This window comes from Branchiostoma lanceolatum, chromosome 15 (assembly GCF_035083965.1).
Source record: "Branchiostoma lanceolatum isolate klBraLanc5 chromosome 15, klBraLanc5.hap2, whole genome shotgun sequence".
Taxonomy (NCBI): Eukaryota; Metazoa; Chordata; class Leptocardii; order Amphioxiformes; family Branchiostomatidae; genus Branchiostoma; species Branchiostoma lanceolatum.
The window spans coordinates 18,461,267-18,488,217 of NC_089736.1; the positions used below are offsets into that span (position 1 = coordinate 18,461,267).

The 26,951-nt window shown below is 41.1% G+C and overlaps 1 protein-coding gene and 1 long non-coding RNA gene across 2 annotated transcripts in view; one reads left to right on the forward strand and one right to left on the reverse strand.

Annotated features, from left to right (window-relative positions):
• LOC136420423 (AMP deaminase 1-like) overlaps positions 1-26,951 on the reverse strand; it is a 34,492-nt gene continuing 7,541 nt past the window's right edge. The window contains exons 2-18 of the mRNA XM_066407332.1: positions 23,400-23,499; positions 21,756-21,907; positions 21,308-21,402; positions 20,576-20,729; positions 20,177-20,351; positions 19,765-19,981; positions 12,561-12,690; positions 9,594-9,725; positions 9,347-9,409; positions 9,026-9,157; positions 8,016-8,179; positions 6,901-7,027; positions 4,847-5,010; positions 4,227-4,347; positions 3,508-3,681; positions 2,888-2,998; positions 1-2,408 (exon numbers count right to left, since the gene is read on the reverse strand). Of these exons, the coding sequence (XP_066263429.1) occupies positions 2,247-2,408; positions 2,888-2,998; positions 3,508-3,681; positions 4,227-4,347; positions 4,847-5,010; positions 6,901-7,027; positions 8,016-8,179; positions 9,026-9,157; positions 9,347-9,409; positions 9,594-9,725; positions 12,561-12,690; positions 19,765-19,981; positions 20,177-20,351; positions 20,576-20,729; positions 21,308-21,402; positions 21,756-21,907; positions 23,400-23,481 (2,355 nt within the window). The 5' untranslated portion in view covers positions 23,482-23,499 and the 3' untranslated portion in view covers positions 1-2,246. The remainder of the gene's footprint in view (positions 2,409-2,887; positions 2,999-3,507; positions 3,682-4,226; positions 4,348-4,846; positions 5,011-6,900; positions 7,028-8,015; positions 8,180-9,025; positions 9,158-9,346; positions 9,410-9,593; positions 9,726-12,560; positions 12,691-19,764; positions 19,982-20,176; positions 20,352-20,575; positions 20,730-21,307; positions 21,403-21,755; positions 21,908-23,399; positions 23,500-26,951) is intronic.
• Positions 8,178-9,203, forward strand: LOC136420424 (uncharacterized). Its single transcript, XR_010753207.1, has 2 exons — positions 8,178-8,248; positions 9,012-9,203. It is a non-coding gene; the product is annotated as an uncharacterized lncRNA (long non-coding RNA).

Sequence of the window (26,951 nt, forward strand, 5' to 3'; positions counted from 1 at the left end):
TGTAAAGCTTTGCTGAAAATTTATTAACTTGTTGACTTAACCAATATAGCCAACTTCCAACATGCTTCAACACTCGTATATAGAACACACGCTAATACTATTTCATGATGGCATATATATGTCGAACTCTCCGCTGACTCTCTACGGACTACCAAGTATTTATGGCCCGGTGTGAATAATGGAAACAGTCATCGGCGCATTGGTCCTGACATTTTCCAACAGGAGATCAGAAAGGTCTGTTTTGGTCCGCTCGGGACTTGCTTTGAAGTGCCCTTTTGACAGATTGATCGCAGTGCGCATGCGGCATGGTTTCTTAAGCGTTATATCTGAAACATATGACTGTGCGGCATGGTCGCACGTATTTAGATAAAGTACGAAAGATACGAAATGTGCAAATTATGACAATATTTACAAGATGCCAGAATCCTTTAGTGTTTAATAGAACAATATTGGCAATTAGATTTGAATTCAGAGCTACAGGGAATAACTGGGGAACTTAATAACCATACGTTTCTTGGGTAAGATACAGATTATGCAAATTATGTTGTCATAAGTCCTAAGCGTGAGTCGAAAAATCGTATAATGTAAGAATGTGTCGTTTCGAGTGGACTTAGCAAATCAACACGTTGTATTGGTTGAGGTCCGTGTTCACCGACCTTAAGCCAAGACTGGTTTCCCCTTACTTATATTGATGCGCGCGATGAAAAACATCAAGTGTCAGTAGCAGAAACAGACTCGTTCTGCAGCCGCTGTGGACGGGCCATAAATATTTGGATGTCTTCCTGCACAATCTTCATTACACGTCCATTAAGGCACGTTTTTTCTTTTGCGTAAAGACATTTTCTTTGAAAGAGTCTTGTAGTTTAAGCATCAGTCCTGAGAAATATCTAGGTAAATCTGAAAAAAAATGAAGACCCGATACAAAATAAAGCAAAGTTTCAAAGGTAAATCAGGCAGAATTTGGTTTCCTTTTTCCTTGCGAGAGACATTGATTTGTGTATGAAGAAAAACAGTGATTTTGCTTTATACTTGATGGTGTATGATGTTGGCTGGTAATCCTGTTCGTTATAAATAGATTGGAGTCAAGTGAAAAGCTGAAATGTCATGCAAAACCAATATATATATATATATATATATATATATAGTTTGAAGCAAATGCAAGGCAAACCAGAATCTACAAAACGATTACAAAATCCAGCTTGTACACTTCTGTCCATTCTTCACTTTAAAAAGACCTCTGATCTGTACATAGATTACTGATATTAGAAAAAAACGAGAATGTCTGTCAACTTTCCCAATAAAATAGTTTCTATAGGTTTCATATACTAATGCAATCATTCTTTTTCATCAACGGGGAATAAAGGGTGGTTACTCGGGCAACTGGGGACTAAACTATTCAAATAGCCTGCAATCATCATCGTCCAGAAATCACGTCACTCTTTACGAAATAACTGCCCATGAATCGTGACCAGCATTGGTAGCGACTGACAGTCAATGAATTTAGACGTTTAACAAAGACGGTTGCTGTTCATCACATGGAACAGTAAACAACTGCATGTTTGTCCTGTGCAGCGAACAAGAAGGCCTCAAAATCACGTAGTATCCCGACAAAATAGTGAATTTAACGAGGTATACTGATGTCATAGCATCAGCCATCACCGAGTCATGCGGATATCTAGGTGCTAAGGACATTGTTTAAACATCCTCGATATCTGTTTTTGATGTGGCAGCCTAAGGGTACCTAGTGGAACTGTGAGAGATAATGTTACATTGATAGCAACGCTCTTTCGGTCGGTGGAAACAGGAGATATTCAAAACAACTATTCACTTCATGACTATCCAGACATAGGTACGATCGCGGCCGAAGGTGTTCAAACAACAAGAGCTGAGCTCAGACTTGGAGTACATGGAAATGCCATATCCTGGACAACGGTTGAGGGATGAAGTTGGAAACACAATGATTTGCTTTTCATTTTCTTTGAATCACTTCAAATTTCTTTTAGCAAAACATATTTCCTTCATGACACATTTAGAAATGTATTTCAAAAAGTGAAACCGCTTGTAACATGTGTGGGGAAGTTTAATTCGGCATGGGTGTCTCCGAACCGTTTCTCGGCAATTGGATTTATGTTATACCTAATGCTCAAGCTCACTCCAAATCGCCATAAGTTGCTGCTTCAATAACTTGGATATCCTATGTACAGGGCATGCATATGCATGTTTGTTATCCATCAACAGAAATGTCTCTAGTCAAACACTTTCGCTCCGTTGCAAAGCAATGCTAGTTCTTCTGTCATCGTCTCAAAACGATAGGCGACCCGGATGTTGGGGATGTTGGTTTTGAGGACGGTGTTTCCGGCAGGGCCCTCCTTCTGACGGTACTGTTCTCCTAAGAAGTGCTTCTTCATCTGCAAAGAGAAATGCGAGTTTATGTAACCGTATCATGCATCCCCTTAACCACACATCTCTCTCGCTAATATGCCCTAGGCCCATGCTTTGTCTGATATGTTGGCGATGGCTGATTATCTTCGCCGAGAAGATAATGTTTTCGGTTACGCCAGCTGTGGGGTGGGTCTGTATGTTTGTCAAGAGCATAACTCGAGAAACCTCTGATGGATCTTCATGATTTTCGGTAGGTGTGAAGTGTCATCATAGGAGTATCGTCCGATGTGTGACCAGGACCTATAGTAAATGGACACATTTTGATACAAGCCAGATAATATTCCCCATCCAAGTTTCATATTCAGTATATGAATGCATCTTTGGAGGTCCTTGCTTGTTACTCAATCACCTTGATATTTATTAATAGCGAGTGCCGGTATCGAACTTTATTTCAACCGGTTACAATAGGCTTGGTATCAACGGGGAATAGTGCGGTAGGTCTGACCTTTTCCGACAGGCCGCTCATAGCCACACTGTTCCGAGCAATCTCGCACATGTCGCAGTTGGTCAGCTTCCAGACCTGTGCAGCTATGGCGTACTCCTCCATCAGTGGCTCCTATTCAACGAGAAAAAAGACAAATCATCAGGTACAGCTGTTTCACAATGTTCCACAATGATGTGTTCATTCTGTAATTTGGTAACCTTTCTGAACTAATCTTAGAGTATGGTAGAGTAGAGTAGAGTAGAAACCTTTAACGTTATAGTAATAGTAAAACATTAACAAAATTTAAGCGTTTTTCTTAGCTCAGGCTCTGATGTGGTTCTAGCCCAAAGCCCCTACCAGGCAAGTTATGTTTCCGTTCTTCTTTGTTTCTACATGCACGATTTAGAGGCACACACTTCCTTTTTGATTTCGTGACTCTGACTCTCGGATCCACTCTCAGTTCTGCTCTGTACAAGAGTTTCTACGCTGCATCATTTTCGTCTCAGCGCGGCCAGGTCAGAAATGGTCTAATGATTTGACAGTTTTGTGTCATATCCAGTTAACAACAGATCAACATGCATCCATACAGCGTTTTACAGGACTGACAGCTGTGTTTATAAGAAGACAGTGCAAGTCGTTACCCTTGTGTAGTGAAACTGCAGTGGATCATCAGTTGACAGTGAGATGTTGAGTCCTCTGCACAGGTACTCGTACAGAGGGTTGCGGTTATAATCCAGGAACAGGCTGTTGTTGCTCAGCGGTGACATCGCGATTCCTACTTGTGCCAAGTAAAACAAGTAGTACAGAACAGGGCTCTGAGGACACAAGAAATACAGGCGTTATTATGCACGATGACGACGAGTTTTAGCTCTTTTGTACCAGAAACGTTGAAGTCCTGAACACAAACCGATCAAGATTTAGCAGAATAATCGACCAAGCGCTTTTCACACTGGACTTTAAAAACGTTTTGGTACCGGTGTCGTCGATTTCACTCAGTAAACGTTTGCGGAAATTGTGAATGCACCACGTTGGTTTGCCATCTCCGAGGACCTGATAAGATTGACATGGAGAGAAAGAGAACTATTCCACTTTATGACATGTTCTAAAAGATGACCCATTCGATACAGCGGACACTGCCCTTACTGGCATCGTTTAAATTATTCTGTTTCAGGCTAGGAAATCAAAATGTGTGAAAAAGCCCGGTGTGCAGACCCGGTGTGAACGTGCAAACCACCTCGCATTCCCTTTTATGTGTAGCACATTGACTGCATTATTGTAAATATCAGTATTAAGTTTTCTTTTTCCAAGTCGGTTTCAGCACAACTAGAGTAGATTTCTTTGGAGAGGAATCCTAGAGTACCTTCTTCAGATTGAGTCCATGAGAAATGTTTTCAGACAGCATGAAGGCTGAGACCAGGTGCCGAGCGTCTCCTGCCTCCCCGCAGTGCGGCCTCAGGTTGAACGTCCTCATACCTCTCTGCCTGGTCAGGGCAACAGAGAAGCATATTTAGGTACCACGAGAAGAACTCTATCTGAGTCTGCTGATGACACACTTACAGGAGGAGGGCGGTGGAGACACTGATGGTTATTGGATTCAAATGGATCGTAAGATTTGTATTTAGGCCGTAGTAAGTTACTGAACAAAGATGCGAGAACGATAATTATGTTGCAATTGTCCGCAATGATTAAGAGCTTCCATTAAACTATATACGGATCGCACATACAGATCACCTTACAGGTATGCTTATGTAGATCGCAAAAGCATAAGGTTCCGAAATATGACGGCAGACATGATCCTTTATAAATATATTGTATTGTATTAGTAATTAGGATGTTAAGTTTTTTATTCTATACTTCTACTTTATGTTATGTTTAACAATTTTTACCATACTTGTACAATTGTCATGCAATAAAGTTCTATTCTATATATTTCGCAATTGCCATTTATCTACTACGCAATAGTAACAACCGCGTCCGTACTTTCTGAGGTGGTTGAGTACCACCAGGTTGGCATACATGTAGTACATGTAATAGGTGTATGGAGGACTTTCGTTCATGGTCCACTTATCCGGGGTTGGGCTCTGCTGGTTGAACAGGTGACGTTCTGCCTTTGACTCGTCATCAACTGAATCAAAGCCTGTCACCTGAAACATACAGTAGATAACATTCATGTCATGTCATGTACAGGTAAACACAATTCCTTCTGGAAAGGTTTGATTTCTCTCCAAAAAATGGACCCCTGTTCGGTATCCAGAATCATTTTGTGAGCGGCAATTTACACCAGGTGGCACCAACCTTCTCTCCACCGGGACGGGGGCGATATCAACTTTCGACGACTTTTGACCCATTGCTGACGCAACACATGAGACAAGTCACGTGTCCGCGGTAATTGGTCAGAAAGCTAAGAAGACTGGACGATTCAGTCGAAAACTCCGGGAGTCTAATTTTTGAGTTGGAGAACAGTTTAAGTTTTCCATGACATTTTGTCATCTATTTATCATCCCCAAGTGCAAACGTATATGAGCAAGTGAAAAATAACCCTGAATTGCAGAGTATACTTACAATTTGAAAAAAAAAAGAAAAAATGACAACTATACACATCACGTACCAAACAATTATTATCAAAAGTACAATACTTGTTGAGGCAAGGAAACCACAAACGTGATTCAATGACAGTCAACATTCTAAGTAAACAGTGTTATGACAGTTCCTTGTTGTACAGGGTAATAGCCCTATGTAGAAACGACTGTTCCTCTGTTAATCTAATTTACTAACTCAAATGAACTTTCATACTAACATAACATAACATAGCATAACATGACATAACATAGCATGACCTATTTACGTTCAGGACCAGTTTACGTCCAGTTTGGGTCATGTCCACATGTCGAGGTGTATTATGACAAAGCCTGTTCTCATGAGCACTAAAGAACGTCAAAAGTATGATCCTTAGCCATCTCTCTCTTTTATACAAAACAACGAAAAAGGTTTACGTCCGCGACATAACAGAATAAACTCCTGAACCAGTAACAACAAGTTGCACGGAAGCGTCATGCATGACGTATTTCATATGTAATTCGACACCGCGTACTTCATCATGTTTTTCTACCTTACACGATAGCTAGTATCTTTTAAAAGTAGCTGACGTTAAACCTTTCTTTGATATTCAGACTACCCATGGGGATTCGAGGTTTGAAACTCTTGCCAGTTTTAGGAGGGTTTGATACAACCTAGCGACCCCCGCACCGGAGGTTAATTTTTGCACGTGAACGCCACGTGCCGCGCATGTCGGGGAAATTCACAGATCAACATTGTTTTCTTCCATCGCGTCAAGCAAGTGGCGGGACAATCATAGTGACTTTATCATTTGTCTGTAGACTACTTTGGAGAGTTACTGTGCATTTTTTCTGGTCTATGTTCTTCAAGCATAGCGCTAGAAGGGAAAAGACTGAAGTGGACGATAATAGGTAAGCCTAGCACAATTCTGCATCATATACATCAGTATAAATACATGCTCGCACGGCGTTAAACAGGCGGAGAAAAGCTTACAGACCATGCATTTTCTTTTTAGAAGAGCTGATATTTCTGCCCATGGGTTTAACATTTGGCTCTGTCTGCGCGGTTTTAAGATAAATACGTTTTGAATAAATCGGACGTTAATTGGTCATTTTACTTGAAACTTGACCAGTTACCAGTCCGCACTGCACGATATTGCGGTAGCCCAATCCCTTACCTTGTCCATCTTCTGAATACCTCATTGTAATCCAGTAACCCAGACAGTTAATTGATCCACCGTTTCATGTTACTTGCTAATACGTGCAGTTTAGTCTTAGCCCGGCACACAACCTCTTAATGTAGCCATTTGTGCGATTTTAAACCTTTAAGTATTTCATCATGTGTAATTTGTAATGAGCATGTTATTCAGCCCCCAGGCTGGAAGGTGTTCAATGATGTCGACAAAACGGGCATTAGTGAAAGTACCGTGTCTGTATTTCTGAGATGACATTGAAGACCTTACATGAAAGTATTCTTACATAATTCAGGAAGATGTGAAGATTCTGGTGCTTCTGCGGGTTTATAGTGGCGTCAAAGAGAGGCAAGAAGATGTAATCCAGCATCTGCTGGAAGTTCTGCATGGATCCCTTGGACCGATATACATCGCTGTAACAACAAGTCAGGTATTGGTCAACATGTCAAGCCAGATATCATGGAAAAGAAACAATTTTCAAAAAATATAGTGACGTTATCATAACACGGATGGCCCTTGCCAGTACTACAGAAATGAATGAGACCAAAGGCTTGACGGGTATACGTATATGTGGGGAACATATATGATTGATATCTTTGAACATGGTATTGAACACAAACGTAGGAAAACAACACCTGTCTTGAATCCCGTGATATAGTCTGAAAGGGTAGTAAGCTCAAAACCGACAGCATGTAGTCTCTATTATCAGGCCGGCCAAAGTATGGCGGCCGGCTGGGTATCGTTTTGGGCCATGAATACTGTTTTGTCATGGTAGATCTCCTGCCTGATAAGCCGGAGAGACTACATTTTATGTGTGGTCGGTTGTCAACATTAATTAAAGTTCTCTTTTCGTGCCATGATGCAGGATACTGTAAACGTTATATGTTGTATTTTGATGTTTCAGATATTCACTGGTGTAAGTGATAATACTATCATATAAAATCGACGCTTTGTATCTATTTAGCACCTCCTCAAAGAACACACCGACTGGATTTGAAAGATACATTGTAAACATATAATTTCTGATGTGAAACCGTTACAAATACTGTGCTTACTCAATTCACTGTAGATATCACAATGGTAAATGCTTTAGCTGATGTATAAACCGGTTTGTCACTGCTTGGTGACGAACCTCCACGACGTAACCGTTTGAATGCAGTGGCAAATAGAATCCTATTATCTGTAACAAAACCTACCAGGTGTACATCATATGGGGAAAAAGAACAAGTCAGTTCCTGAAGTCGGCCCAGGGTTACCTTGGTCAGCAGCAGACGATTGTATATTCATTCTGCACGCAAGTAAAACATGTGGAGATAACTCAGGTAGTGGCAGACTACGACCCTATGGGCAGAGGTATTATTGATGAAGACATGGAAGTGCTTTTACATGACGGGTACTCACAAGAGTCGAGGAACCTGAACCATCCACCGGACTTGGTTAGAGAACACCCTGTTTGTGACGCACCACTCGGCCAGTCTGTCCCACTCGTCCATGGACCGGCCGTAGATGGACAGCCTCAGCTCGGCGTACTGGTACCGGCTGGACTCCAGCTCAGACATGGTTTGCTTCAGATAAAAGGAAACAAGTCAACACAACATGCCCTGGAGCACTGCACTTTAGCCACTTTGCCATGGGTAGTTTGTGTTTCATATCTATTGGTATAGTAGACCCAAGCTCAGTCAACTATTGCTCAAAATTGTTTTTGTGCTGTTTGTGGCTGGATGCGTCACTGCCAGGTGGGTGTTTGTAGACAACATAACTTGAGAAGCCTGAGGATCTTCATGATATGTGGGTCGGTGTCGGGACAACGAAGGTCAAGTTCGATAATGGGCTTTTATATCTTCTGTTTTGGACATGCTATGGTCGTGATTTTTGGTTGTTAGCTTTTGGGTCAGAGTGAAAGTAGTGTAGGTTTGGCCTCCCTATCAGCTTTCGGAAAGCTGCAATGGACTTTTTTGTTGGAAATGGGATAACTTACATATGGGTTCATGGATTTTTATTGTTTTTTGAAATGTAGGTAGTGTAAGTGATGATTAACATAATGAAATGCATATTATGCACATTCGAATCTAATTCATATAATAAAACTTACAATTCGACTGCATTCCATGCTATAGTAGTATAATCAGGATATCAGCTGTTACCAACTCAGTAGGGTACTGACCTGGAACCCATGCCAAAAAAACAAACATGTGGGCCGTTGGAAACAGTACCTGGTTTCACCACGGGCAATAGGCTACGGTATTTATGTTGGGGACCCGCCGCGGTACATGTTTTCGCTCACCTGCTCCCGACGACGGTTTCTCCCGTCGCCTTTGCGCCGCTCACTCCGGATTCTCCCGGCGTCCTTTGCGCTTATTTTCTATTGCAATGCTTACGACCAGCTGCTTCTCACAGATCACAGGACCCACCTTCACTATCTCCGCGAAGTACCGGCCGTGGATAAAGTTGTCCGTCTTGATGAAGATATCCCGGAGAATGCCGCACCCAGCTGGGTTGTACTTAGAGTTGAACTTGTCAAAGCGATGAAAGGTTTGCCTATCCTGTAAAGCAGACATGTACATGTACTTGCAATTAAGAACCAGCATTGTGTTTTGGCTACGTGTACATTTTTGTTAGTCATTACACTATTCATTCACACGTGGTAGTGACAAGGGGATTCCTTCTCATTATGGAACGTTGGGAAGTCTGCTAGTCACGCAATGGTTAAACCAAGGAAAAGCAAGACTCACTGCATGGCAATCCAGACTGTCCACTGTCAGATTGTATGCTGTTAAACCTTCTTCGTCGAATACCTGCATTAAGTGGAAAATAGAATTAGAAATGCACATCTATGAAAGATCTCAACTGTGCGCCAACAAGAATATTTTTTACCCGACATACTAAACCTTCATCATCAATTTTTCGAGATATCGAAATATTCTGGAGTAGGGTTAGTTACTAGTATCATGAATAACTATTAACATCTTGACTACTCACCTCTTTCAGTGTCTTTTCCTTTGTGCCATCTTTGATGACAATTTCTCCACCAAACTGGTTGATTTTAGCTCGCATGAAGTTGAGGAGGGACTTCTGGTTCATACAGGCGGATGCATGGATATGTGTATCCACCTGGGGTGGGAGGGTTGCACACAATGTTACCATGGAAAACCTACACAACATTGCTTGGATGCGCTGACATAAAGATCCTTGTGTGTATGTTGGGGGGGGGGGGGGGTCCACACATGTCCGTATGATCCCGTATATCAGGTCCGTATGAGTTCCGTATTGACATTTTTTGGCTTAGGTAAAGTTTGCAGTTGGATAAGTAGTTGTTTTTTTCGTTCGCAACGGCGCAACGGCTGTGTAAAAAACTTCTTCCCCGCAAACTTTACATAAGCCAAACAAGATTGGCAATGACAAAAGACCTTGCCATGATGACATTGTAACAGCCAAACATTATTTCAGAAAAGTACAATTACTGTAGATGTGAGGTCTTTAAAGACCCCGGATTCGTACCCAGGGTAAGTCGTAAAAGAAGTGCTCCTACTGTGACATGTTAAGCAGTTTGAGGGGTGGATTGATCCCCATAACCACATAAATTCATAAAAGGATTAGACTGTCTGCCAGCCAAGAACAATGGCAGGGACAGATTACCATTATGATAATAACTGCCAGAGAAAATTTAAAAACAATTTCTGTACTGGTTTTTATAGGAACATTATCAAACCATGCAGACTGGCTCAGGTCTCTGTAAGAAAGTCACATAATCCAAGGAAGTTTCAATCAAATGAGATCCCTTGGATAATCAAGACCGTACTATCTACAACTTTCAGGTTGGGGAAATCAATCTTAGCTTGTTCAAATTTTCAGTCTTTCAAATCGACCCTTTCAACGTTGTGTCAGAGTATCTAATTGTATCTTAATTTTCAGCTTGAAAATGCTTTCCCTACATTAGCTTCGGTAGTTGTGTGTCTAGAAATATGACGTTTTGCTGTCACAATAACGCGACCCCAACAAAGGAAATGGCCGCGCCCGGAATGTCACCTATGTCCCTGCCATTGTTCTTGGCTGGCAGACAGTCTAATCCTTTGATGAATTTATGTGGTTACGGGGATCCACCCCTCAAACTGCTCAGGTTCAGTACAGTCTCAATTGGAGCACATTCATTATTACCTCCCCAGGGAAAAAATTCTGGCGCTTTTAAAACCAAAGTACAATTATTAGAATTCATCCAAAAACATGCAGTGATCGCACCCATTTGCGCCATTTTGCTAAGCCCAAGGCTATTGGCAGGATCATCCTGTCAGCAGTAGAAAAAAATGCACTGCTGACAGGACGATCCTGTCAGCAGTAGAAAAATCTGCATTGCTGACAGGATCATCCTGTCAGCAGTAGAAAAATTGCACTGCTGACAGGACGATCCTGACAGCAGTGCAAATTTTTCTACTGCTGACAGGATGATCTTGTCAGAAGTGCAGGTTTTTCAACTGCTGACAGGATTTTCCATTTTTTGTAATTGTTGGCATATGCTACTGTACCAATGGATATTGGTGTTTCACTGGATGTCTTACGGTTTTAACTCAGGGTTCATCTGGGCGTAAACCAATGTGTGGAACGTTAATTAGGATGATTGTAACCGCCAAATTTCAACATGCGTTAACGTATAACGCGTTCGAACATTACGTCGTGTACATGTCCAGAAAACTCCAACCCTAGTCCTACCTAACCTGGAATTCAGTCTAGAATATTATAGCCGTTAGGCCGACCGGGCGCTCTACGGGGCGGAAGGCGTTTTCCGCTGCCGGGATTATCTTTGGCGCCCGGTAGTAGCTATAGTTTGCCACGGTAGTACAACGATCCCGTGTAGACTCCTACCGGTCGCTAGAGATTATCACTGCGGAGGAAAGTCCCTTCAGCCCCTAAGAGAGCCTGGTCAATCCACGGTAGACTGGATGCCAGGTTACTGAAGTCAGCCGTTCGTCAAACTGAGTCGTCTGAACCGAGTCTTGAGAAACGGACTTTACAAAGTAACCACCCCCCTCCCACAGGGTATATCGGACTACGGAATCTTTGCCATGTTCAATAAATTCCATGAATTCACAGACGCGTGTGATTTTGATCTCAGTGGTATGAGTCATTTGTACTTGTACGTTTCTAACATATCGAGGAATAGCGAGTAAACACTTGCTTTCTTTTATCAGGAAATTTAGATTTTCAAAATGATCCTGTCAGCAGTAGAAAATATTGTACTGCTGGCAGGATGGTCCTGACAGCAGTGCAGATTTTTCCGCTGCTGACAGGATCATCCTGTCTGCAGTGCAAAAAATTCTACTGCTGACAGGATCATCCTGACAGTAGCCACAACCTTTTGGTAATTACGCATTTTTCGCAATTTGGTGCAATTAGACACGGTCCAGTGATACCTGTTTAAGCTGTGTGTAAGATAAACAATTTTGAATTGTCATGGCTACTGGCAGGATGTTCCTGTCAATAGTGAAAAATGTGTTTTAGATAGAATGCGCAGGTATGAGAAGAAAGGCATTCTATATGATGAAATGTTATGATGGCTCACTTGGTAGCGTGCACGCCCGTGAATCACCGGTGTTCACATCTCGGCAGGAACATGTGTCTGATAAGATCATGAACATTTAGAATAGTTCATTAACCTCATTCCTGACATCACGAACATGTCCAAGGAATATCCTGTCAATAGTACCAACTAATTATCATTGAAAGGGGCATCCTGTCAATAGTGCCCAAACATTCTTATTGACAGGAACGTCTTGTTAATAGCCGCGGCCATTTTAGATGTTATATAACGACGTTATAGGTGCAGCTTCTACAATACAGCTACAGGAAATTGTCATGTGCACTTTTTTTGTTCAAAACGCCCACCTTCATATTGTTTTACCACTATTGCTCGATAGCGAACATTGTGAGCACTTCAGCAGCTTTGCATTTCACCTTGCGAACGTTGTAGAAGTCCCTGTGTGGCGACTGCTTTGTCTCTGCCGACTCTGCAAGTTCGTTCAGAAGTTGGTGGATCTTGTATCTTGAATCTAAAAACTGTAAGCGGCGATAGCAGAAGGATTTTCTGTAAAAGGAAGGAACAAGTTAAGTTACCACTGACAGCTCTTTCATTCAGTGAGAGAAAGTAGCCCGTTTCATGACCCCTTGGGTCAACACCCTTATAAGGAAGCTTGTCGTTAGAGTTTACAGCCTCTTAACTTCTTTATAATATACAAACTTCTTTCTTAGAAAAATAAGAACGTAGGTCTATCGTTCTCCTATTGATGATATGACCAGAAATCATGTTGTTTCGGTGCAATTTTCCTTCTCATTTTCATCTTGACATAGATTTCAAGCAAAAGGGAAATCAAGTGTTTCTTAAACAGCGAAGATCTACTTTCTGTCGGTATATAACATATTATCGATTTTAATCCCGCAAGATCATGCCATATTATCCCAGAATAAAATGCAACAGCCTTTGCCTTTTTAGTAATCGTCATCTCTGATCATATTTGTATCATATTTCTGGCCTGAATTATGTTCAAGGCGGTCTCCCGCTTATGAATTCCTAGTTTCTGAGCTGAAGAGATATGAAGTGATATAAGTCTTACTTCAAAGTTTCTGACTGACTGCCATAGCGAACCGCACGACGTTTCGAGATAGATGCCATTTCCATGACCCGCAAGCGTAATCTTTATATGATGACATATATAGCAAAGTATGAAATCTATATAATTTACAACCACGATATTATAGCATTTAGAACATTATAGTCGAAGGGCCAAGCATCGAATATTCGATTCTACTTCCGGGTTTTTCTAAAACGGCACAAGATCGAACACCCTTGGCACGAGTAGCGGGCACGAGAAACCAGGGTAGCCTCTGACTTTTTAACGGGAGAGGCGCGTTACGTCGTTGTCGCTGTTTAATAAGATAAGCGTGTTCTAGAGCGTTGGCCCTTCGACTAATTATACCATATGTTAATGAGGCCCTGATCCCGTCCGTATTTTGGAGGGCAAATGAAAAGGGGAGTCCTCACCCCAAAAAAAGGAAAACAAGAGTTCCACGACCTCATATCTCCATGAACAATTCTATTCATGCAAATGGCTTACAAATTTGCATAATATATGCTTGGTCATAAACACCTTTATCTAACTTACACATGTTGCAATATTGATAGTCCTATAATTTTCCAATTAGAAGAATTATGGTGTTTTTGCATTAATTGTGCAAATTAGGAATTTATTTGCATAATTGGTATCTGTTGATGCTCCACTTTCCATAAACTACATATGTTACATGTATTACATATGTTACATGTATTTGCGTCTGATAATGGTAAACACTGCAAATATAGATTTTCCGCATTAGCTATGCAAAATAAGTCACAATTAGCATAATTTGCACGTCATTATGCATATCTCTGTCTAAGCTACCTGCATACTAAGTATCATATTGACAGTCCTATAATTTTCCAATTAGATAAGATATGGTGTTTTGCATGAATTATGCAAATTAGGAATTTATTTGCATAATTGGTATCTGTTGATGATCCACTTGCCATAAACTACATACGTTACATGTATTTGACTCTGATAATGGAAAACACTGCAAATATAGATTTTCCTCATTAGCTGTGCAAATTAAGTCCTAATTAACATAATTTTCACTTCATTGTGTACTTCTCTGTCTTAGCTACCTGTATACTAAATGTCATGGAAATCCGTCGTTCCTTTGTTCAGTTATTCTCCTTAGAAGATTTTCACGATTACGCCCCTGCAGTTCCAGAGCAAGCTGCTAGGGGGCCCAAACCCACACCACGTCTTTATTACACCACAAGCTATCTGCCACCAAAAAATCAAGACCATAGCACGTCCAGATCAAGAGATACAAAAATGGAATTTTTGCTACAGTACCAAGGTCACATACCAGGGGGCCAAAAATCGACCTTGCATTTTGGCTTCACAAGACCTGCCCACATACCAAATATCATCGTAATCCATCAAGAGGTTCTTGAGTTATGCTGACTACAGTAGTCCGGAAACACAAACAGACAAACAGACAAGCAGACAAACAGACACACAGACACACCCAAAACAATATCTCCATTTTTCATGGAGATAATGACGTTAATTTCGTGACATAACCATAAATCATAAACGCTCGTTCTCATTTAAATGTACAAATTGCTGTCGCCAGTCTTTACGATTTAACATGAGCCAAATTACGGGCACCATCGATGCTTTCTTCATTTTCCCACAACACCTGTTATGTTTCACGAAAAATGCACCACAACATTACTTATGGGTTTTGAAGAAGAAGTTATAGCAACTGGTGGCGTAAAAAGCCCTAAAAAACGGCTGTCGCCTGAGGAGACATACAAAATTTAAAAAAAAAAACACAGCCGATAACGTAACAATTCAGTTCAGAGAATGACCGGTTAACTGGTGAATCCAGCTACCGAGGCCCTCCGACAAATCACGTCAGATCGCTCCTGTCACTGTTCTTGTACGCTGTGCAAGGCGGTTTATGCCTGTCGCCAAATTCTGTAACTTCCGTTACCGTTTGAAGTAAAACGTTCCTGGCACTCAGATATGCCACATATAAGGTGCCAAACTGTCGTTTTTATGACGACTTAAAACTTTTCTGGCTTTTAAAAGGAACAAATAAGGAATGTTTGCTATCAGACTGATAGCAAACACTTCTTATTTGTTCCTTTTAAAAGCCAGAAAAGTTCGGTTAATCAGTTGTGGACCACCTCCCCGAACAAAAGACAAAACAGTTATGTATACGAGTAGCCATACTGAGTACGCTGGTACGATCAGTGTTTTGTTCCTAATTTATGTGACTCCACCCTGCTTAAGAGGGAAAATACGAAATAAATGGGCGGACGTTTCTGCCCCAGTGGCCCTGACTGTGAATATGTTGACCGTATCTACATGGTAAGTTCACATGATGCAGAAAACTACCTTTAATTTACTTTAAACAAGTAATGTTTGCCTGTCCTCATGCCCCACGAAATCAGAATTCGATCAATTACAACTTGGCGACTTACGTCTGGTGATCACGCTTTTTGACGACAGTATGTAACTTCCGTTACCGTTTTCCCACGATTCCCCCTCCATTTCCTGCTTCTAAGCAGTATTAGTTCGCAACATTGAATATGTTATAGATGCTCTAAGAGGAAAATAATTCGAATCAACGGAGGATGGAACTTTTTGCAAGAACTATCAGATTTCGTCTCTGGTAAATTGCTTTAACAAGTCGAAATGCAAAAACAATTCCAGACAATCTTATTGCTAAGTGAAACAGTTATAATCGTCATCACGGCACTAAATTTGACAGAAGTATTACCAGAGATACCGACTCCTCAACTATAGGTTTTGAAGGCAATGTCACGACATGAAAGCTCCAAAATTGATATACAGACGAAGCCACTTAATTGCACCTCGGATAAACGCACCTTCCATTTAATTGCACCGAATCCCAAAATCCCAAACCGGTTGCCATTCACTGCATTGTTAGTGACTCCGCATATCTGCACCGTGCATGGTCACCAATGCCGGATAACTGCACCATTTTTTAAAAAAAATCCTCGACAAGTTATCTGAAAAGGTGCGCTAAAATCGGCAAACGCGGTACAAATGAACCGATACCTGCCGGTGTAAAGGCGCAATACCGCCAATATGTTTAAAACTGTTTTGAGCAACAAAAGAAGGCGGTCTCCATTGACAGTTACGTTGATATGAATCGTATGGGAGGTCCCGGGTGGGTCACCCGTAATCAGTAACCAAATTTTAGTTTCAATTCCTAGTTTCCACTGGCGGTACATGATTTACGTAAATCGACAACTGCACTCTACGTAATGTAACACAGAAACTGTTATCCCATGAGTGGCATGACGATGTTTCAGAATGCCTTCCCTGTAACATTACGTGTGTTGTAATGCGGTAGATCGCATGGAAAAATGAAAGAATGCAAAATCAAAACAGGTTCGTAGTCATTTCTTTATTTTCAGCAAAGGGTCAATAAATAAAGTTAATAACTGAATAATTTCGTCTGTTTTCTTTGTGCTAGTGTTTCTGACTAACAATACACCCCTCGCCCATGGTTGTGCGGTCCAGCTGGGCATTTCGCATAATTGCACCAGCCGGATAAATGCACCAAAAACGCTGACAAATGGGTGGTGCAGTTAAGCGGATTCTACTGTATTTAATTAACTGATGTTCATTATTTTTGTCGCAAAAATCTGGGTAAACTCCAAGGACATCTAATCAAAGCTTAGAAAGTTTCGGTAACTTCCCGCTATAAATTAGCTGTCATATCTTTGGGATCATAAAAGGGGATATTTACCTAAAGAATGAGGTAGGTGTGCTTGGAAAGGGAAATGAGCTGATCAATTTTTCGAACCTAAAAATCTCTATTTTGCACATTTCATTGAGAACGAGCGAAAGCCTTTTATCAATGACCACCAAATTTCAGATCATTATCATCATTTTCTTGCACGCTAATCTTTTGAACATCACTCGCTCACAAATAGTCCAACTACCACCAGCATGGCCAGCTCTGTTCAAAAACATCTCTTGTTTTGTTATACAAAATTAATGAAAATTCTCTTAAGAGTCAGACGTTTCAGATAACATGCACTATATGTCTTTCATAAGTGACTGACAATGCGTCTGAAGATGTGCATGGATCTTTATGATATTTGTTTGGCATGTTGGTAGGTGTTGAGAAAATGAAGAAACAAGAGTTCGGAGACCTCATATCTCCATGAACTATTCTGTTTATGCAAATGACTTATACATTTACATGATATATGCTTGGTCATAAACACCTTTATCTAACTTACACATTTTGCAATATTGACAGTCGTATCATTTTCCCCGAATCATGGCGCTTTTGCATTAATTATGCAAATAAGGAAATTATTTGAATAATTTGTATCTGTTGATGCTCCACTTTCCATAAACTACATATGTTACATGTATTTGAGTCTAATAATGGAAAACACTGCAAATATAGATTTTCCTCATCAGTTATGCAAATCAAGTCCCAATAAGCATAATTTGCACTTCATTGTGTACATCTCTGTCTAAGCTACCTGCATACTAAATATCATGGAAATCCGTCGTTCCTTTGTTCAGTTATTCTCCTTAGAAGATTTTCACGATATCAACCCTGCAGTTCCAAACCAAGCTGCTAGGGAGCCAAAACCTACACCACTTCTTTATTACATCACAAGCTATCAGCCACCCAAATATCAAGACCATAGCACGTCCAGGTCAAAAGATACAAAAACGGAAGTTCTGCTGCAGTACCAAGGTCACATACTAGGGGGCCCAAAATCGACCTTGAACTTCGGCTTCCCAACACCTGCCCACATACCAAATATCATCGTAATCCATCAAGAGGTTCTGGAGTTATGCTGACTACAGTAGTGCGGAAACACACACACACACACACACAGACACACGGACACGCCCAAAACTATATCTCCATTTTTCATGGAGATAATTATTAGATTCTGGGTCCCCCTGGTTACTAGGTGGCTTTCCGCTTGGTGCAACAGCAGAGCTTGCGATTTTTGAGAGGTAGATAGTTCTTTGTGCTTCGAAAGAAGTGACTTAAGTGTGGATCCTTTAGCAGCTTTCTTTGGAAGTACAGGAGCGTTTCAGTTGCACTTGCCACCTTTGCCAAGAGAGTTATGTTTCGGGCGCGTTTGTATGTGGACAAACAACATAAAACAATATGGCATGGACGGATTGTCTTGAAATTTGGTGTATGAATAGGTGTTGTTCTATCAAAGAAATTATTAGATTTGAGCCCCCTGACGGCTTTTCTAGGTACCGCAGCAGAACCTCTGGTTTTCATATTTCGTGTTCCGTACAACCTATGCTGAGTAAGAAGTGACATAAGTTCGGGCTCTCTTCTTTAAAACTACAGGGGCGTTTCAGTTTCAGTCTTCGAAACAGGATAAGTCAAGAAGAGATTAATGAATTTTCATGATTTTGGACTTTTAGATAGCTTGGACCAATTAATGTTGATCATTCATATTAGGACCTTATTTGTGACTGTGAGGATAATCTATATTTCAAATGTACTAAATGACAGGAATTTCATCCTCATCACTTATATATGTAACTTGGTTCGAGAGCAACATTTTTTTTTGTTATTCACTTTGTCGTGCCAGGTACCGGTGGCACATAGGGCAGCTTGCTGGTCCTGTAGCAGGGTATATTACTACAGGGAGGGGTTGCTAGCCCTCCTCCTTTAACGTGCTTAAGGCACGTCTTAGAACGCGGGACCTCCATTTCACGTTCTTTTGAAAGACTGGTGCAGCCTCAACCGAGATTCCCTTCCCCGGAACTGAACCTGGGTCTCCAGTTACCAACTAATTGGAACCAGGAATTTAACTGTAAGGCGGTTACCATTTGAGTTACAGAGACATCTCGATAAAAGTATTGAAAATCATGACCTAATTTGCATAACCAATGAAAACATTGTATACTAACTTAGTCGTATGTGATGGCGAATTCATACTAGTGACACTTGTATGTTAGATAAAGGTGAATCTGGAATATCATTAGACATAGATTATGCACATTTTGTCATTATTTCCATGGTTGATGAGGAAACATGAAGAAGGATATTCTCAAACTACCGGGGTTTGTGATTTGGGAACAGATGATAAAGAATTCATATAAATTATGTTAATGAGCCATGGCTGCACAGAGTCATTGTTAAATGATAGAGATTTCATGCTTGCTACACGTGCAATTTACGTATACGTGAAAATTTCAAGTCATATATCAAGCAAATCAGGTGATTTACACAGTTACTAATGACTTGTGTAATGATATCAGTTATGCAAATGACCACATCATTTTCATAATCTGTGAGAGACCACTACAATACGTCAGTTGTAAAGATTAACATCATTTGGCAGAGGTATGAGGTCATGGAACTCTAGTTAAGTCTCCATTTCAAAGGAGGCGTCAGAAATGACTCACACAGCTTTGACAACAACACTGGCCTTGCTCTCCTCTCACCTACTGATGTTCAAAAAGGCGTCGCGTGCAGGAAAATGACGAGAATGATTTGAAATTTGGTAGGCGACGGTAAGAGTTTGTCGTGCTTTGATAAGTTGAATACTTACATCGGCCCATCACTCATCAGAGCCAGCATCAGCATATAGTCCTTCAGGAAGGCATCCTTGTCGGGGTACGGTAGGTCTACTGGCCGCCCGGCTTGCATGTTGGCATCATCTTCATACACGTACACCACACCTTCCTTCATTTTGTAAGTGTAGTTCAAGTTCTCGGGTATGTTGCGACAACGGAAAGGATCACCGTACTTCCCCGCCCAGTCGGTGTCTAAAATAGAATGGATGTAAATTGAATCATATTGCTTGTTCACAATGGCTGGTGAACATTTAACAGGTCATGTGTTTGTTGCTGATTTCCTTAGTTATCCATCCACATGTCAGGCTCACCACTCATTGTCTAACCTCACAAGTATGCCCCCTTCCACCAGTCCAACAGGCTGTACTAAAGGCTGTATATACTCACCCTCATCAACACCTGCAAAGTCACTTTCGTTCGGAGTAGGTTCGTTGTCCACCATGCGCAAGTAGCGAGAAGTTGTTTTTGGGTAGCTTTGAAAGTTGAGACGCATGTATTTTTCCCTGATCGCCAGTGCTTCTAGCAAACCTTTGGATGCGTCTTGTAGGTCCCGAAGCGGAACCTATGTTGTCAAGAAAAAGTGGCATGATTATAGTTCCTTTCTTTTCCATTCTTCATTCCTCCCTTAAAACACGCCTGCGTTCTGTTGCACATATAGTTATACATACACTGATTAGGAATTATACATTGTAGAATATTCAACGTAGTAGTACCATTCTAGTATCCCCTATTTGTTCAAACTATCTACCCTGACCCACGACAAGAGTATGCAGTATGAATACCTACCCCTGCGATTCCCTCTCCATCCACCAGGACCCTCTGATATTCCACAGTTGTTCGGTCTTTCATCGGCACAGACGAGGCGGAGGGCGGCGCGGGTTCCGCCGCCTCCTCTGATGACGCAGTCATGGCCCTCTTCAGGAATTTACGAGATTTTCTCCTGTGCGATTTTCCAACATCACATCAATCATACGCAACAACGGGAAGACAATTACATCGGCATGAAATGGCTTCACAGTTTGACAGACTTGTAAAAAAGAAATGTTGGAATAACTACATGGCTTTTTAAAAATTACTTGCCAGACAGTAAATATTGATCTGAAAACATCATAACCATCATCGGAATCATTTGCAGAGGCTCTGAAGACTGTTTTTGTGTGCCTTATTTTAGTTTCAAGCGACAGTAAATGTGAACATATGCATGTTTGACATTTTTGGTGAACTGGACGAAATAAAATAGTCCAAAGATGAAACTATGTCTCTGACTAGCTTCTCAAATTTCTATGTATAGAGTAAGGAAAGACAAGAAACCAGTCCCAATGACCGCCCGTGGCGCACAAGATAACGGCTTAATTCTGTGAGGGCCTTTCCACCTCAACCTCAAAGTCAATCGGCTTTGTGTCAGCAAAATCGATTTAACCTGTTTTTGTTCGTACAGATGGTCGCCGCACCAAATTTGGAGGCCATAATAACATCCCAACCAACTGATTAAATGATGTCATCATGAAATATACTTACGTTTTTTCCGTTGATTTTTCGTGAAGCTCTTCATCAATGTGTTTTTCTTTCGTACCACCGAAAACAATGGGACAGTCCTCGCCAACTTCGTAATCCTGTTTCCAAAATTAGTGAAACAATATAAGGTTTTGTCGTTTGGGAATACCCTGCAATATCACGTTTATAAAAGACGACTCAATCTTCTACTGAGGCACAGACAAGTCACCACTGCGTTTTCTTATTAAGACCTAAAAAGTCACGTATCTTGTTCTTACCGTCCAAGGAACAAAATGGAGAGCCCTATAAACTTTTCAGTAGTTTGAAGAATTGACTCAACAACACATTAAGACTGTTGAGTCGGACTCGCTGGGAGAAGGTTGGAGGATATTAAAGTAAAGCCATGCTGTTTTGAAGATAACCTGGGCACGACTGGCTTTTGAGGGAGGCTGATTTAAGAGGCCTAACTCACCTGGAATAAGTCATGTTTGTGACTCTCTGCTTCTTCCTTTTGCCGTTTCATGATAAGTGCAGCTACATTGTGCCATTTTGATCCTATAGCGCTGGACTTGGCCCACATGTCACGTCCGGAGGTGCCTGCAGCAGGAGGCGCGGGCTGGGCAGCTGGACACGGCACAGGGAGGTACATTACCGACATGACGGTTAGAATCATGTTTGTTAAGTCAATCTATTCAACGGGACGAAAGTTTTCTGTAAATGTACAGGCGTTTCGTATGCCGTACTGAACTGGGTCAAGGGACCAAGATACATGGTACAAGGTACGATGCGCCACGGTAACAGAAGGATGTCTCATTTGAGGTTTTTGGGGGTCCATTTAAGGTCGGCGGTTATTGTTGGCTACAACTGGAGCGGTGTCCGTAACGTCTGTAAATACATGGAAGCTGGAGGGCACGAGCAGGATGGTCGCTGATGGTCGGAACCACCAACGTTCCAGCTTATGCTAGGGTCACATTTCCTAACCGGGGCCCGGCCAGGCTGTTTGTGAAAACGAAAAATCAAAGTGTGTGTCAATAGATTTGCACAAGCTATCCTCTTAAATAATTTTGGGTACGTTTTGTGTTTCTGTTGTCTTTTATATCATAGTTTTCGTTCCCAAAGACTGCCCGGTCGGGCCCCGGGTTGGAAATGTGACCCCAGCATTACCGATTGTCTCAGGAGAGGAATCACAGCCCACATTCACAAATAAGCTAAGAATTCATGTATACGATCCTTGGCCCAGTAGGTAAAGGAAAATTCCATCAACTAACATTTCATTGATATATTGCTACATAATATGGAGTCCATGACTGTGCGACTGTCCTAAAGATAAGGGTCAAAACTACCTTTGAACGTGGTGGGTTATACCATACGGAGCTGTCAGTAGTTAAAGCTACGAGATTTGCAGGGAATATGGTGTCAAGTTATCGTCCAGAATGCCCCTGCCATACGAGCAGTAACAGTGTTACGTGATTTGACGACTCTGTAAGGAGGTTGGTATCAAAACATTGGTTCTGAATATTACAATATAAGAACATTACGAGCGCTGCAGAGACGGATGATGAACGTTTAGAAATACGTGGCGGCAAATTGTTTTAAGTCGTTCGGTAGCTATAGGCGGCCGAGACTTTTCACATCTGCATGCACGTCACCCATGTCATTGATCCATTTGTTGACATGGCTAACCTTTCACCTTTGTGCTGTTTATGGACGAACAGAAAGTGATATGTCATGGACCAATTCGACCAGATCTTACTTGAACTCCCGTGTAGAGGTTAGACTAGAAAACCTTTAGATACAAGTGTTAATGGAGATCTAACGTAAATGGATTAGTGTGTGATTGTACCAAAACATATTCTTATACCCCCCTCCTCCTTTTGCTGTGCGATGAAACCTAACCTGGGCCTCTCACCATTGGAACATTTTTGTACCATATATAATAGAAGTCAAGTCCCCTTTGGCTTGTCATACATGTTGGGTCTACATAAAAAAACACATTACTTCACTATACGCAAGTGTATTGTCACAATATCTTTAAGAATAAAAACAAAATAATGCGTAATGTTAGTAATGTAAACATGAAAAGAGAAACGATGTGAGGTGAAGTCTGCTGACGTACCTGGCTGTTGTTGTTGTTGTTGTTGTTGTTGTGAGGTAGAGTCAGGGGTAGGGACGGGGACACGAGTTGTATCGGAAGACATCTTGGAAGTTGGCAGTCTCTGGAACACATTATACTAGCATGATTACGAACCACACAATGCCCAGCGCGAACACGGCGTAGAACGCCACATACCTCAGCGACTTCTGCTCCTTCCAGTTCATGTTGATACTGGTTTTTAAGTAGATTTTCTTAAAGACGTTCATGATGCCCGCTTTACTTCACCCGACCTGTACAAGTCTCTCTGATATAATGCTTGCCTATGAGATTACCATACGTGCCCTACACTCAACTGTACCCAGCCAGTCAGTGGGAATATCTCCACGTCACGATGAGCCGTCTGGATAAATATCACACAGAGCGGAGGTATCCAGGCTATTTCAGTCGCATGTACAGAACATTCCCGGCACGTATTACCTTACCGCCACTACTGACGGCAACCAGTGTCAAGCCATATTTGCGTTGTTGGATAAAACAAAGGGGCATGTCCTCCACACGACCAAGGTCTTGAAATGGTGGCCAACATGATAACTTTGATCCCCATCACAGTCCGCGAGGATGGAGAAAGCCGCCGAAGATGCGGAGATTGAGAGTGTTTGGCCGGGCGGTGGGGTATGTGTTACATTTCGAATATGCTCACAACTTTTTCAACGTACCGCGTTCTCCCTATTGTAGCTATTACCAGACCCGTAGTCTAGTGTAGACCAAAATACATTTTATTGCGGTTCCACTTTAAGTGTTCGGAGTCAGGTAAGGTTATGAATGGGGTTTCCGAGGGACAGCCTATCGTACATGTATTCAATTGTTTCCCTATGCTGGTAGGTGCATGTGGCCAAAATAAAACGTCGAGTCTGATGATCACAGTTGGCAATGTTTGGTACGGCAGAAAGGGAACTACCGAGTTGTAAAGTACGAATGATAATAATAAAGCAATGTTGGAAGTAATTCTATAGAATATTGCATTTCTATTGACCGTATAGATTGTGAATTAATCTACTTTATGTTTTCGATGCATGATTGTTCAATTACATGATGAGAAACAAAGAGCAAAACTGGGCAGAATGATAAGAATATATTCGTTCAAAATTGTAAACACCATACCAGATTGGATATGTCTATCAATTCACAACTTCATAGCAAGGGGTTAGTAAATACATTTATTTTGTAAAAATATGAATTCCTTTGTGATGAGGAGAAAGGACTGTTCAACAATATATTACAATGTGGACGTTGCAAACTTACACGACATGCCCCTGAATTGCGTTTTCAGATCTATAAAATTTCCGAACTGTCAACAATGTTCGTTTTGATAAAAGAAAGCAAACGAATATATTTTGTCAACTTTGATGCCACAGTCTCCAACTTTTTCCTGACAGCTTGCTGTACAATATTTGCCCCTGACTAACAATATAAATGTTTAGAATGATATTATTGACACAACGTTTTTAGCAACTTAACAAAACACATACTAAATGTTTATTTAATCTATTCACCATTCATAAAGCCTTAATGGCAAATGCGGAGAACGTACATTCTATATCAACATTCATACAAAATTCTACTGGAGGCTAACTACTCACCACGTTATAAAACATGTCAACTCTACACCTCATTGGTGCACTGTTCACATCTCACTGTAGGACCATTCCTGCTATTCTTATCTGTAGTGGTTAGATTGTGTGCGCTAAGTTAACCGCCTTAAACCGGGTGATTCCTGTAGGTGGCCTGTCCCAAATATATGATCATAAATGCCTACGTATTGCCTTACGGAGAGTTTGTGCATTTAAAACGTGTGAAAGGCATTTTGCCGGTGCCCCTATTCTCCCTCAGCAGCTTCAGCCGTCATGTGTCAATGTGCCGGGCGTGCAACATATACACTATATACGAGCCTAGAGTAAAACTGTCACCGAATATTTTATCAAAGAATCACTGTGTGATCAATTAACATCAGTTTTGGATGGGTGTCAATAAGGTAACGTTAGATTGCGTTTTTAGTGTTGATCAGAACATCAGTGGAAATTAATGTGTAACTAGTAATCAACTTTGGGGAGAGTGAGAACTGCGCTAATCAGCTGCGCGTGCTTGTATGTCACTCTTGTCCAAAGAACAAACAGCGACGATCTGAGGTCTAACTAGTAATGTAGGCAAGTAAAACGAGGTTATGTAATACGGACAGAAGATGGAGACGATATGAAAACCAATCTGATGTTGAAAACTTCACGTAATTCATGCGTCATACGACTGGATAAATACTGTCTGCAAACTCTGCAAACGTCCGGCGATGGTATCCCGGGCACTGGGACACGCTTCACTCTAGTGAAAGCTCCACTACTTTCTCTCTGGCCACCATGACATTTCAAACGTTAAACTCTTACTAAGGAAACTGTTTTTTTTCTTTAGTATCCTAGGAACACATCATTTTTCAACAAAAGAAAACTAACATATTCACACTCTAAAACTCGTAAAGCTGTGAGGTACTTAATAATTTTCCCCTTTAAAACCACATTCCATTTTCCCCAATAAGTATATACTTTAGATGCTCTTCGAATTTCTCCTCACTTTGGAAGATTTTATGGGTTTAGGAGACTTCAATTTAAAGCAATGCGATAAATCAGAGAACTGACACATGTCTTCCTCATTTGAATTGAAACACTGTTTTAGGTGGTCCATTTCTACTCATATCTTTAGAAAGAAGCAAGTTTAGGGGTTTGGGGCCATGGTATTATATGGGGTTAAGCTGAATATTTACCATAGATCAGCTTGATAACGCCCACACTCTCGACATTAAACTTGTGGCTTTAATTCATGGATATACTCCGCTGATCTCAAAAATGTGCATACATACATACATACATACATACATACATACATACACACATACATACATACATACATAGAAACATGCAAACATACATACATACATACATACATACATACAGGAGTACTCGAACTGCGTTGTTTTCTTATCATTGACTGTTGAGAGCTGATCCCAAAACGGCAATGGAATTATCTTATCAATTATTGATTAGAGACAGTAGTTTTTGTGGAAATCACAATTCCAAAATTATGAGAAAGTTATGTCTATCATAAAAGAAATTTCTTTCACGGAATGTCCTGTGTAAAAGAGACTATTGATGAATGAGGTTCCATTCAAAGAAAATAATACATCTTTAGAATTCCTATCGTTTTTTGTTACTGATTAGTGAAGACATCGGACGGAAGCTTCAGCACACCGAAGCTGCAGCACACTGCACCAGCTACTACCGCTTACATGGTTTATTAGCCTTCCTCAAACAAACAAAAATGTAACCCCGTTTTATGGACTTCTTGAGGCCTGGACTAGCCACATTAGGTACGTTTCTCAAACAAACGACATCATAAGCCCGCTTGCTAAATTGAAAGTACAAAGTCTGAGATCCCGCTAATGTGTTTGGCATACAGAGATTAAGGCCCCGATTTGCAAAATGGATTTTTTGCCTTGAGGGTCCACTTATAGGGAACTGTTTTAAAAGC